This window comes from Thunnus thynnus, chromosome 21 (genome assembly GCF_963924715.1).
Source record: "Thunnus thynnus chromosome 21, fThuThy2.1, whole genome shotgun sequence".
NCBI classification, from domain to species: Eukaryota; Metazoa; Chordata; class Actinopteri; order Scombriformes; family Scombridae; genus Thunnus; species Thunnus thynnus.
The window spans coordinates 14241492-14255729 of record NC_089537.1 but is presented as its reverse complement, the minus strand read 5'-3'; the positions used below and the strand labels follow the sequence as shown (position 1 = coordinate 14255729).

At 41.9% G+C, this 14238-nt stretch overlaps 1 protein-coding gene across 2 annotated transcripts in view; it reads left to right on the top strand.

Annotated features, from left to right (window-relative positions):
• Positions 1-12412, top strand: part of stau2 (staufen double-stranded RNA binding protein 2) — an 89307-nt gene extending 76895 nt beyond the window's left edge. For both annotated transcript variants that reach the window (XM_067577653.1, XM_067577654.1), the window contains 2 exons: positions 9631-9696; positions 10934-12412. In XM_067577653.1, the coding sequence (XP_067433754.1) occupies positions 9631-9696; positions 10934-10969 (102 nt within the window). In that variant the 3' untranslated portion in view covers positions 10970-12412. The remainder of the gene's footprint in view (positions 1-9630; positions 9697-10933) is intronic.
• Positions 12413-14238: the final 1826 nt, after the last annotated feature.

Below are 14238 nucleotides of genomic sequence, written 5' to 3'. Positions count from 1 at the left end.
AGCTGGCGGCTGTCACAGAAAGACACTTAGCCCCTCTCCCCCTCACCCTTTATCGTAACCCTTTCATATACTACATTCCCAAGTTTCTCTTCTTTTTTTTTTTTTTTGCCTTTCCACACCTGTAAGTGTCTTCCGTAAATCTTGTCACCCTTTTTTTTGTGGGTCTAAAGGTGTCAGAACACTTCAGACAAAGCGCTTATTGGATCGTCAAACAGCCCTTGAAACGCCTTCCCCGCCCCAAACGTTGAAATTGTAAAGACTGCGTCCGATAGTTTTAGTTACTTTTCTAAACCGACTATCTGAGAAGTATGCCTACTTTTTCACCCCACCTTTTGAGTGTGGCTGTTCGGAAAAAGTATAAACACATGCAGCTTCATACACGTTTGGATGAAACGTCGCAGGAACTACTTATTTCAAGCAAACCCTGGAAAGAGAAGAGTTCTGAAGCATGAGAACTGAAGTTTAAGACAACCAGCAGATATCATTGTGATGGAACAGTAGGTTTTATAATTTATGTAAAGTAATGAAAGTTATAAGTAGTTGCTCTGATGACACATTGGACCCATCTCCACATCTGCTCAGACCATTTTTAATAAAAATAGTATTTTGGCTTCTATCACCCACCCAACAATGAAGAAATAATTGGATTCTAATTTAAGAGAAGGGCTGATAACAGACCGTAATGCTCTTTGACACTCATGCTGATATCCTCACTAGCGATTGATACGGCCCACTGCAGTATCTTTACTAAGTTTATTATCTATGCAAATGACAGGGAGTGATTAAGACCTTGGATCCTACATCTGGTGTGGGCTGCCCATGCTTCCATGCTGTGGATAGAAAAGGTCTCTTCCTCTGGTTGTATAGCAGCCAGGCAACAGCAGCAGCCATCAAATTTGCATCCCCACCCAACCACTGCTTGTACCACTGCCCACTTTAACTAGGCTGTGCGCTTCATCGCCAAGTAAACAGGGTGATTTAGTCATTTGAATTCATGACAATGAAAATTGGCAGGAAAACAAGCATGGGAAAACAGTTATAAGAATCATTATATGGTAGATAGTTGACACATAGAGAAAAGTGGAAGGGAAAGGGAGATTAAGAAGCAAAGAAGAGCAGAAAAAGGAGAAGTGGGGCGCCCCTTGGGACCGATCAGTATCTCTACGCTGATAAGAGAGCGAGTGTCTGAAGGCTGCCTTTTCTTCCCACAGCTTTTCGTGGCTCCCTCAGGGCAATTTGAGTCCAATTGTTCAAGATTATAAAAGCTTCTCCCTCCGGCATAGAAAGGTGGATCTCTGCAGGTGGACATGAAGTGATGTAAAACTGCTTTGGAGTCACTGGGGAAACCTGATGGAAAGTTAAACTATACAGGACAGTGAAAAGGGAAACTCCCACCATGACTTAAGCATTAGCCCATGAGGTGAATCTTCTGTCTGACATTTGATGATCTCGTTCCCTTTATTTGTGAAGCATTTTCAATCCTTTGGATGACTTAAAGACATAGTAATGTTGATGAAGCAACATTACTTTTTGTGTATGTCATCCACACAAGTGAAACATACTGTAGGTTGTGAATGAATGAGTCAAAAAGGAATTGTCCACCCTAGACTATGTCTCACCAGTGTCTGGTGGGGGGGTGTATGTCCATGAAAATTCAAGGACCCTTCTTTTTGTTGAGCAATTCAGCTTAGTCAGTGGTCTTTTTGGTGAGTCACTGGCCTTATCTTCACACGCAGTAGTCCCTTCACCAATGCATTCTTCATGCCTTGTATCTCATCTCATGCTTTATGTAGTCACTGATTTAGCAGAAACCTTGGAATAAGTTAGCAATATGGAGAATGGACAAAGATTCCCACCCCCACCCCCACCCCCACCCCCACCCCCTGTGTAACTTCCTGTGGGTGGCAGATTTCTTTCTCAATGAAAATGTGTCATCTTCTCCATTCTTGATGAAAAATGAAAGTGTCATGCTTTCTTCCTCTTGGTCAAAGAATGTGTCAGTCTCTCTTGACCCAGCCCTTATGTTTACAATCTACTGATATGGGTTATGAATAACCAATTATAAGATATGTACATGTTGTCTCATTACTTATTAACTGTTACCTACTTATTAACACATGTACAAATCATGCACCGGCGAAGATATTTGTCTGTCCTGTATTGCCTAATTTAGCATTCATTAAATAGCGCTTAAATTCTACAATTGTTATGAATGCTTTGTAGGAGGAGTTTAAGTTGTTGGTGACAAATATATCAATAATGTTTAGAGCTACATTGTGGTGTTAAAATGAAGTGTCACTAATTAAGTGTTCTTCATGTTTCATTTTTGTCATTTTATAATTCTGATTTGTCAAACTAAGGTTAGAGATTAAATTACTTTTTCTCTGCAAAGTGGCATACTTTCACTATACTGCAGTGTTATCATAGAGGCTGACTTCAGATGTATCTGTGTTTCCTCTGAGATCCTTTGCTGACAAGGCAGGAGTATGGTATGCTGAGGTGCTTCTGCCCCTCGCCCTCTGCCCATATGTTTTGAATTACGCCCTAGGAGGTGCCATGCTCAGCAGCTCGGTGATAGGAGGGGATAAAGCAGGCCTCTCCAGCCCAAATGACGCATGACATGGTGCTGCGCCCCGGGCCCTTATTTATGGCTTCCCATGTCAGCGGAGGCTTGCTCCCCTGGGGAGCCCCATGGACGTTACCCACTAACTTAGCTCAGCCAGCCTTCAGCACTCATCTCAAGCTTGAAACACACACACACACACACAAAAACACACACTCCATCCGCTGTAGGAATTCTGATCACCATAATGTGACAGCATGCACACATAACTGAGATGTATGCTGAAATCAAATACATTTCCTCATAAAGAAGTTTATTTAGCTGTACAGCAGCCACAGTTGCTACACTGTTACACAAGAAGTGAAGCGGTACATATGAAGTGCTACTTCAGAGGAATTAACGTCATGTCAGGCTACAGCTAGGCAACTGCCAGGCACACACTGCCTCTTTTATCAATGCCTCTGATGTGGAAGAGGATGTGAAATCTGGAGCGAGAGTGAGGAAGAGATTTGGTCAGAGGATCTGAATACATTTTCTCTGTAGTTACTCAAGAATCCATGTACATATCACACCACATTAACAAATAGACGCATACACTGCCAGCACTCATGCACACACAGGTGTTCTCCATGAGCTATTCGGGAATGTTCCAGTGATCCCTGTCCAGGGTTTTAATGTGGGTAGGAGGAAAGGAAAAGAATTCAGAGGAAATGAAAGCCAAGGGATGAGAAGAAGCTTGAGAGTAGATGACAGAAGTAAAAAAAATCTGCAATAGATAACATTTAAAAGAATTTATTGAACATCAGAGAAAGATGTGATGTGATGACATGGTGCTGCCAACAGGGTTAACACAGGACAGAAAGATGGCTGGGCTTTTCTCTTCCCTGGTATCTCATATTTCTTTGTGCTTTCGGGAGTGAGCACAAGAGAGGGAGCACTTTCAGGGTTTTATGTGGCCTTTTGAAAACAGAACAAGCCTTCTGCAGAACAATATATCCAGCTTCAGAACTTCTCTGACAATACACTCATTTTTCCAACTTCCCAGGTGCTGCCTGCTGCCTGTAATACACCCTGTTTGAAATCCACTCTGCTCATTGTTTAGTCTAGTGGACATCCTTTAGATCATCCTCATCAGAAGCCATCCTGCATCCCCTTCATGTTCGGAGTCCTCCCACTCTGCAGCAGCTCTGTGTCACCAGAACCGTCCCCCCGACGTTAATCTGACTCTTTCCGGCGTTGTTAAAACCTGACAGCAAGCATGTTATTGCAGAATAAGAGCATGAATGGTGATTGTACAATTGAACCAACAAAAGCCAGCAGTTTGGGTTACAGGCAGTCCACCCCAGCGTCGTCTCGAGTTCTAAGAAACTGTTCAGCCAGTGGTTATGAAACAATGCTGTGGTGTGCTATATATCTTTGGTGGAATGGTACTTTGCAGAAGAGGGGAAGTGCGTCTCGCCTAATAACATTCCTGTATATGATGCAATCCTCCACCATCTACCCATAAAAAAGACTACACAAAAATGATTAAATGTCAGACATGGTATTGCAATGTCCATCCGACAACAATGTCTAGTGTAGGCCTGCATGACACAACAAACACCCCACCATGAGCCTTTAAAATTTTATCTCCAATGTTTTTTTTTTTTTGTTTCCTTTATGTATACATGCCCACATGCATACATTTTCATGCACCTGCAGAACCGTTCAGGGATCAAAAGAAGAATCGGTCCAAGGAAGAAACCAAGCATTCCTTTTCTCTTGCCTCTGGCTCACTTAGATGATGTGGATGTCCAAATACATGACTTAGACGATGACGCAGGATCAAAACAACGATGGGAGCCTGCCACTGAGGCTCTTGGCCTGGACTTAAGATTAGGGAAGGGTTTTGATTCGTCCAGCTGGACTGTATAGAGCCAGAGAAAGCCCTGGGAATCTGGATCTGCTCGGTAAAAAGGGAAATACCACACTGTACTCTGAGACTGGGTCATTGGGTTAAACTTTGAGCTGGTGTTTGCGCTTTCATCTGGCCTCCAACAGAGCATTGGCTGGATCTGACCTGATAAAGTCAAGAGAACAGGCAAACTAGGCTAACATCTCCCTTTCTTCTACTACTCTGAAGATTCAGAGTAGGAGGAGAGAAAGAGATGCAAGTATGTGAGACTGAATGATGTGCTGGTTGTCTTCACCTCATTAGGACCTCCCTGGTGTCTTTGATGGCTACTAAGGGCCAGAGGGCCAAGCAATGGAGATGGAAGGATAGAAGTCTCCCATCCTCTCTTCTCTGTGGTTCCCTTCCCAACAACCACTTCTTTCTTCTGTTATCTGCCCCTTTTCCAGCCTTACCCTCTCTTCCCTTTGTTCTTTTTTACACCTTTTCTCCTCAGCCAGCTTCCCATTCCCAAAAATGTCTTCATTGTTTCACTAGATCCCAGTAGTCCAGCAGTGAGAGCTGACACAGGGGTCTGATTTGTCAGGGTCAATGTGATCCAACGATCCATCAGATCCATCAGGCCGATGCCACGGACTCCTGAGGGACTGGGCCTTTGTTTGGCTAAGCCGTTGATGGAAGCGAAGCCTCTGTCGGGGAAGCCATTAAGAGCGCAGCAGGCCCAGAAAAATGATTCGCCCTTGTCACTCCACATCAGGAGCTCGGCCACGGTCGCAGATCCTCCTCAGACGCCATCACATTCGACCGCTGTTTGGCCAAGCCTTTGAACTAGGGACAGCTAGATAGATAGATGAATAAGTCCATGTGTGAAGTGGCCGTGGGGTGATTCAGGTTGGCTTCCAGTCTTGGATTGATGGTGAGGGTTGGTTTGTTTTCTGAAGTTGGGGTGAGGAAAGAGGATAGGTGAAGAGGGAGTGATGAGGGTGACTTCAGTACCTGTCCTGTAGCAAATTCAAGGGGCTACGTTGGTGTGGGCGCATTGCCACAGGTACCAATGAAAGATGATACAATCAAGGAAGTCCAGTTTTAGTGATGCATTATGAAATGCAAAAACATTACACAGTCGCTTATAATATTATGAAGCAGGACTTTATAACTCTGGAAAGCTATCACGTAGTTTTCTTTGTCTAAATTGACAATTTCATGGTATCAAGGGTATTACACTGTTCTTGTTACAAGGTGTTATAGCTAGAATGTTGCACTTGTAAGTGTTTGCATTGTTGGATGACAGTGCATTGTGTTGCATCAAATGATTTTAGCCGAACTACCCTGTGTTTTGTTGGAGGCCTCTGCGACAGCACTCCCTGTGTGTACACATTGATCTCATTGAAGAGAATGAGGCTCTGTTTTTTGATGCAATGCTTGTGTTTGTCTGAACACGGCTCAAGAGGTAGCCACTTAACCTTTTTTTTTTCTTTCAGTTTTAAGCTTCAACTTCAAAGTCATATTCAAATGACTCAGCGCACAGCAGCTTCTCTGCACATTTTCTTCTACAACACACTTTTTCCACCTCTTACTCTCTCTTTATTCCATGACAGAGATGGAACACCTCCACCTTGTGTGTCACGGCCTCAGACTAAACATACTCTTGTGGTGTTGATGCATCAGTGTAGCGGCTGCCACTAACGATGGCCAACTTATCTCATTAGAATAATAATGATTTCACTGGCTGCCATTCCCACAGATAGGCCCAGTATTTGTCTTAGGCTCCATGTCCTTTGCTGAGCTGCAGGGCCCAGAGATTGTCTGTCTCGGCCCTTACGCCTGCCTGTCGTATATCAGCAGCGCTGCCACCGTCAAGCCCCTGATTTATGGCTGTTTATCTCCAGTCACCCCCCCCCCCCCAACAGATGGGCTCTGGCTATTTACTCAGGAGAGAAAGGCCCCCAAACCGATTGAATAAATACAACAAACAAGAAGTAATTATGGGGAAGTTGGTTGTGATTACAATTTATAGGTCACCAGAGAAAACGGGAGATTGATCTGTGCCTGTTGTTTATCAGGTGTGACGCTGATCAAGTGTCCTTGATTAATCTGGCTGTGTTAAGTTTCACCCTTATCTTAATGACTTTTTCCGCTTCAGTATGTGTGGACAGTCCTGGTCATTGTAAGATGACATGATGGTACTACATGCATACAAAAAAAAAAGCATCTGACTGTTATATCAAGAGTCCCCTGATATGATTTATGTTTATTAACAGTGTAATTGTGAAAACATTCCTTCAGCTGTCATGTTCTACAGGGTTGTCACCTTAAATCTCTGCAAGTATATTCAAGCTCTAAATCTTGTTGCCTGTCAGATCTTCACAGAGAAAAAAAAACACATTGCACCATAAATTGTCTGTTACAGACTTAGAGGGGCTTCAGTTGATTTCTGAGTCTCTGGAGAAAGGTCTTAAGTATAACCCAACAGTATCAATTTTTCAAACTAGTCCTACTATATTGTTGCAGATATTTCAGTATGTATATGCATCTGAGATTTTTTTTTTTCGTCAATTTGATGGATACAAACCAGATTTTGACCCTTGCACCTGTCAGTCATAAATTATGATTCCTGGTTTATGTTTCTCATAATATGAAGTTAAACGCTTTGAAAATGATTTTGGACGCAAGCGTACAGATAATAGCTTCTAACATCCTCCTCTGCATATTGCATTCCATAGAGACACATTGATACGCCATGCAGTGGGATTTATATTTTCACAGGATTAAAGTGTGATGAATGTTTCCTCTCCGTGTATATGAACTTAAAGAAAGGCTGTTATTCATGCGGAGACATCTCTGTCTGTGTGTCTGAGAATATCAGAAGAATGTCTCCCAGTTGAAGATACTTGTGAGGAGAATAGTTAATTTGTCAGCACCACATAATTGTTATAAGTAATAAGAATAAAGTACAGATTGACGTTGGTGGGCTTCATAATGAGGTAAACCCAGCCAGTCATCACATCTCACTCATCTACTAAGCAGAGCCACTAATGCCTTATCTTGACTCTGATTAAACAGTGATGGAGTGTAAATGATCCAAGCTAGTTCTGACCACTGAGCCAGATGTGTGCAAAATGATGAACTGGAGTTGTGGGAAATTTTTTTCCTAATTTTTTCATAGCAATGTTAATTTACCATGTGCAGTATTTTGAAGAAAAGAAATACTATAGGCTTAAACATTCTAAGCATCAGGGACCACATCCCAGTTGTGTAAAAGTAAATGTGTCACTACAATTACTGCAGAATCTGAAACAACTGCAATAATAATGGCTTGCATTTACAGCAAGTTATATCATAGAATCCACAGACTGGATAAATGACTCTGCAATGTTAAATATTCATGAAAACTTGACATTTTCATGCTCATCAAATCAAAACTAACAAAGGAGCTCTTTGTAGGATATGTGTCTACAATTAGTTTTTGAAAGCAAAATATTTTTTTAGGATTCAAGAAACTAAATTACAGCTGCTGAAAAGAACTTGAATAACATTTTTGTGTTGAAGTCTTGCTATTGTGCTTTTGTACATAATGTTTGATGATCATCATTAATTGTCTGGCCATTTGAAAACAGTGACACCCACATTGACAAAACAATAGTAAGCACGCAATTAAAGCCATCAGTGGTGCTTTTAAAGGATAATTAAATCCTTGTTAGACAGCATGATAACACATTGAGTTCTTATGTCACAGATATTGAGTGACAAATGTACTGCAGGAGAACAGATTTCCTGAGGCTGTTGTGTGTACTTTAGGTAGTGTTTGTATCTACAGTACTCCAACAGTGGTCCCACATGTGCATGCGCACGCACAGGCAGACAAACCCCATTCCTCACAGTGATAGTTGGTATGGAAGGAAGAGAGGGGGAGGATGAGAGATGTTAAATGTGTTCCACTATGCACAGCCAGACCCAGTGGTGTCAGCTCAGCTGGGAGATATATTCTCCAGCTACCCCCTCTACTCCAACTCAGCCCACACTGGGAGACAGAGACAGAAAGAAAAGGGGAAAGATGGCGAGCACATCTGGAGCCAATACTTAGGATGGCGGAAGGATCCGTGTCAGGATTGGACCCGCAACCTGGTTAAGATCAGATTGACCAGTTCATCTTGGCACACCTTTTCTAGAAGTGGTCAACAAGTGGTTTCTGTTTGTTACATTGATTGCAATTGGTAACGATGGTTTTGTCAGTGTTTCTCCAACCAGCAGCACACTGTCACAACAGGAGAGGATCAATACTTTAAAGTTAAAGTTCCCATACAAATCCCAAGAAAATATCACTAAAACACCTCTTCCAATCAATTTTATCTCCCTGTCTCACTTAACTGAGCATGTGTGGTAGTCTACGCCGCACCCCTCCGACTCCCACACATGTTGCATATATTATGATAGCAAGCCGACCCTCCTCACATCACCAGCAGCCTTTATAGCTGGCACAGACAGGCGGGAGATGAACAGGAAGGAAATGACCTCATGGCATTTTTGATCCACGCCTGGCACAAGGAACAAGTCACTCAAGCTGCATAGTGTGAATGCACAGAAACGCAGATAAGACATAGTTATTTAACGGTGTGGTGTTAGATTGCTACACATGTCTGGTTGCGATTAGGAACTGAATGTGGCAAACACAGTAAATTCAAAGCGAAATATTCCCTTGATAGCGTGTCATTTTGCACTAAACGCTTCCCCTCTCAACCACAGAGCATGAGTAAGTCATTACGCAATTAACAGTAAAAATGTTACACGGTCACTTGTTGTTTTTTGTTCATTTATGGTTATTTGGTGTGGCTTATTATGCATACCGTGTTTCTAAATCTTTATGATTTATGGGTATTTCAGACCTGCTGCTATTCGTTAAGCTGTGGTCATCGAGAATACAGATGTCACTCATATTGACTTAGGAATATGCAGAGCAGCCAAAACATAAAGTGGAAATGTTAACCCAATAACTTTAGATAAACAGTCAGAGGGGAGAAGCCAAAGACAACAGAGAACGAAGGGAAAGTGTCCTGCTGGCATCAGGTTTCCCAGAGTAAGTGTTATTTGAAAAGCAGCTGAAGGGTGACACTCACTCTCCTCCCTCTCTCCCTCCTCCCTCCTTCACTCAACCATCTGTTGTTCCCTCTCTTCTCAGGCTGCTCTAAGTGCCTTGAAACAGCTGTCGGAGCAGGGACTGGACCCGGTGGATGGCCCCATCAAGGTACGGCAGGACGCGCATCACGCCGAGCTCACAGACAGGCACACCACACTCACTCAGTGTTGGATGTTTTACTAGTCAACCAATCAGTGTAGACAGAGGCTTGTCTAGTCAGGAGCCAGATGTGTGTGTGTGTGTGTGTGTGTGTGTGCCAATGTGGCTTATTGCAAATCCTCAGCACTGTGGGCAGGCCCATCATCAGCTTCCCTCCCCACCCACCCACACACACACGTCCAACATTTCCACTCGACATTTTTCTTCCATACGAAAAGAAACAGTAGGCGTATATATTTACATGGACTACAATCCTGTCAGCACTCGATACTTTGCATGATGGCTATCACCGCTAAGGCTCAGTCATGATTGCTATAGAAAATAGGACTTTCTCCACATCCCTCCCCTCCCTCCCCCTCATTCCATATCTCCTCCAGGATGAGGAAGGAAGGACAACAGCGGAGAAAGAAATAGGAAAACCGTGGGCCTTTTTTTTTTTTTTTTTTTTTTTTTTTTTTTTTTTTTTTTTTTTAAACCAGGGTGGAAATCACTGTCCAGCATTTCTGGAGTATTTTCATAGTAGGTGTGTCCTGGGAAAAAAAAAGTTTAGGCTGGGCTGTTTTCTTGCAGCCCCATGTCTCATTCACAGAGAAAGAGGAAAGGAACAAAGAGAGGAAGACAACCACGGCGTTCTAACAGCTTCATTTACGTCACCGTCAGAGGAGAAAGGAAAATATGGCAGCAATTACACTTTCACCTGTGCAGTTAATCACTCATTTCTCAGTGTGGTCTTTCCCTTCTCTTGGTCTCTAAAACTCATTAACTTGCCCATTCACATTCTTGGTCATAAGGTTTCAAATGACTGCAGTTATCAAAGTGAAAATACACTCCTTTATTTATTTTTTTTAGCTCTTTGTGTATGTCATCCATTCTTCCCTGAACCCTCAGACATAATGTATTTACAGTCCTTCCTGCTAAAAAAAAAAAAAAACCCACATCACAGGAGTAACAGCTGATCAGTTATTGTGAAACAAATTGAGGTCAAGGACTTGTCAAGTGTCTTGAGTCACAGACGCAGCCTTTTCGTTTTTGCTTTCATTTACAAAAATTGCTTATCGCCCTTTTGAAAGAATGACTCATAAATTAGCGAGGACAGGTTACCCCAGAGCAGGACTTCAGTGTTGTACACCTTGCTTGAATCCTTAGACCATATCCGCCCTAACACAGTTTCATCTGTCTTTTTCAGAGCACCGAAGCATGTGGGAGGGAGGACGGACATTAAACAGACTAACTCAGGCACCACCACTCAGGTCTGCAAGGATTCAAAGGCTGTCGTCTAGGAGCTGACAACCCCGAACCCCTCCTTCGGCATACACAAACCTGACAACCCCCCCCCCCCCCCCCCCCCCCCCCCTCCTCCTCCTCCGCCCTTCCCCACCCTTCACCCTGATCCCCCATGACCTACAACCCACAGTGTCCCCACAACTCCCAACCCACCCACCCAACCCCACCCCACGATTGCCACTGTATCCTGCAAAACCTGTCAACATGCAATAGGGTGGATGTGCACCGAGAAATGACCGACTAAAACACCATTACCTGAGTCTATGTGAAGACAACGCTATCTTAACACGTTTATTGATGATTTCAAAATTTAGAGGTCAAAAAGATAAAATAAATACAAACTAATGAGATAAATGCATGGTACTGTATGAAATCAAGGGAAATCCAAAGTGATACACTGCATAGACAATTTTCCCTTTGGATAAATGTCTGTTGGTATGGTTAAAACAAATATGTACATCATGCCATTGAAATACAAAAGAAACATTTTAGGGGAGAAACCAACTTGCGTACAGTAGCTTATTTTTTTCGGGGGTATTATGTTTCCGTTTGTTTTATTTTCTTTTGTTATTTTATTAATCTAACAATGCTTGAGTACTGTATTTAAAATTAACCAATGCCAGTGCTGTGAAAGTTGTAGTTGTTGTCTTCATATATAGTCACCCAGCTTACCTTGTATGCTGACATAAAAAAAAAAAGAGTTCATCTATCTATATGGATGTGTATGACTTGCAAGAGTATCATATTCCGAAAAATAACACAGAAAAGTTTTTTTCATGTGGACAAAAAGGACAAAACTGGTGTTAGCAGTAATCAGTAGAAGTGTGACCAACCGGGAGTGAAGGTTGGACCGACCTTTACTTCCTGAAGGGTCTACCTGTCCCGTTTTAACATGTCCCCACACTGGCATAGCATCACTGGAGCATCACATGACCAGCAGCAGCGGAGGCAAAGGGGCCACCACAGTTGTGCTTTTTAACCCGGAAAAGAGGCCAGTTACATTCAACAGTGGCTATTTTTTGAGCACAATTTCTGCCAGTAAACTTGTAGAGTCCGCCCTCTAGAGAGTTTTGAATGGGCGTCATGCCGACTGCATGTCCTCCAGTGAATAAAAATGTCCTCTCCATTCCAGTGATTTTGTGTCAGTGGATCGCCCCCCCCTCCCTCCCTCCCACCCCCACCCACCACAGTTTTGTCGATCACATCTACACCCATTGTGTGTGTTGTATTGACCCGCCAAGGCATCAACTGGGTGCTTTTAATGCCTGCATTCTGGAGTGCTTCTTTGGAGTGGAGAGAGCCTGCCTCCGATTCGCAGGCTCCCTCCCCTAAAGACCACTTTGAATCACTTGTTCACTGACATTGAGGATGTCTTCCTCATCGCTGTGAGTGCAATGTGTAATAAGGCAGTTTCTGTTACTGAAATGCAGTAAAAACACCTCAGTTCATGTGGAAAAAAGCTGTTTTTTTGTCTCTTTCTTTCTCTTCTCCTAACAGGTGTAAACACAACATTTCACTCTGAATTATTAGTCCAACTGCAATTAACACAGTTTTATCTTGTTGCTGTTAAATACAATCCTCTTCACACATTTTCTAAGGGCATAGTGAAAGTGAGAAACAGGGTGATGATATAGGCTGTTGTGCAACCTATTGTGTTGGAGAATGGTGAAAGGCCATCATCATCTATTGAACACTCCCAATGGCAATTTGACAAAATAATCAAAATTAGGTAATAGTTTGACATTTTCAAAAAAGTGTTTATTTGCTTTTTTAGCTGAGAGTTAGATGCGAAGATCAGCTTAGTTTTCGTTGGATATGAAGCAACAGGCAGGAGATGGTTAGCTTAGCTTAGCACAAAGACTAGGAACAGGGAATCAGCTTTGTTCTGTCTAAAAGTAAACAAAATCTGCCTACCTATTAACATGTTATATCTTGTTTAATACATACTGAAGTGTAAAAATTTGCAAATTTCCCAAAATGTTTAAGCACTCCTTTAAAGTCTACTTGTTAGCTTTTTGCACAGCTTTAAATTGAATTTCTAAGCAATTTTTGTCAGAGGATGGAGTTCACACAGTTGTCATTACATAACCTAGTATAAGTATGGAACTTTGATAACGTGGTGTGTTTGAAAAGAAAACCAAGCTAAAATCATAATAATGTGTTTTTATTCTACCTCTCTGCATAACACATTATCATCTGTGGCTTTATCTCATGGTTATGATTTCTAAATCATCTGGTAACTCTCCAAGCAAGCAGGTGATTTCTGAACCAAAGCTCGCCACGGTTTATGTAGCTGCATACAGTGTCTCTTACTTAAAAGGCTATTCTATGTTTTTCTTACTGTTGACAGAATATCTATAGTACTCACCTCAAGCCTGTCTTTAAAAATGAGTGACATGGTTTCATTTTTTTTTTTTAAGATTCAATAATTTTCTAAAACACCTGGACATTGTAGTTTTTAGCATTTTTTTTTCAAACAGGAGTAAATAGTGTGTTTGTTGGAGACCAGTCATGCACTAAAAAGTATTTATGTGGCATTCATGTATTGTCAGAATAATCAGAAAAATTAGTTCCGGACTGGGAAAATTCAAGTGAACGCCCCCCCCAAAGTTGGAACAACTCGGAAAGTCAGCAAAAAGTTTGGTACACAACCTGCCGAAAGATGATGTCATATATGCCGAAACATGGCAGACATGAGTAAATGTTTGGGTGATGGCAAGAAAGTTTTTACTAATTCACATATTGCATATCCATTTTTTGCTCACATAAAATTTGTAATGTGGTTTTTGGCCTTTTCATGAGGTTTGACGACAATAAAAAAAAAAAAATATCTGCAGTATTTTCAGGATGACTCACTGGTTCAACCAACAGTTTCATTTGTAACTATGCAACCCAAAATAACAAATCACTTTCTGAGGACAAATATGCTGTTTCATGTTGTCCTTCACCTTTGCTATTTGAAAGTTTAGCTTTACAAATGAATAACTACAGTTTTTTTAATGTTACGACACTCGGTTAATTTGTACTGGAGACTGTAATAGTCTTCATCACTTAGTGTTTTTTCCAAATAGAGACACTTAATCTTTAACTTGGTCTTTATGACTCTCAGCTGGACTGGTAGCACAAGGATAGATTGTTTGCAGCTTATCTGTCGCATACTTCTTGTTGCATCATTCCAGCACCTTAACTTGCTTTCTACGTGTTATC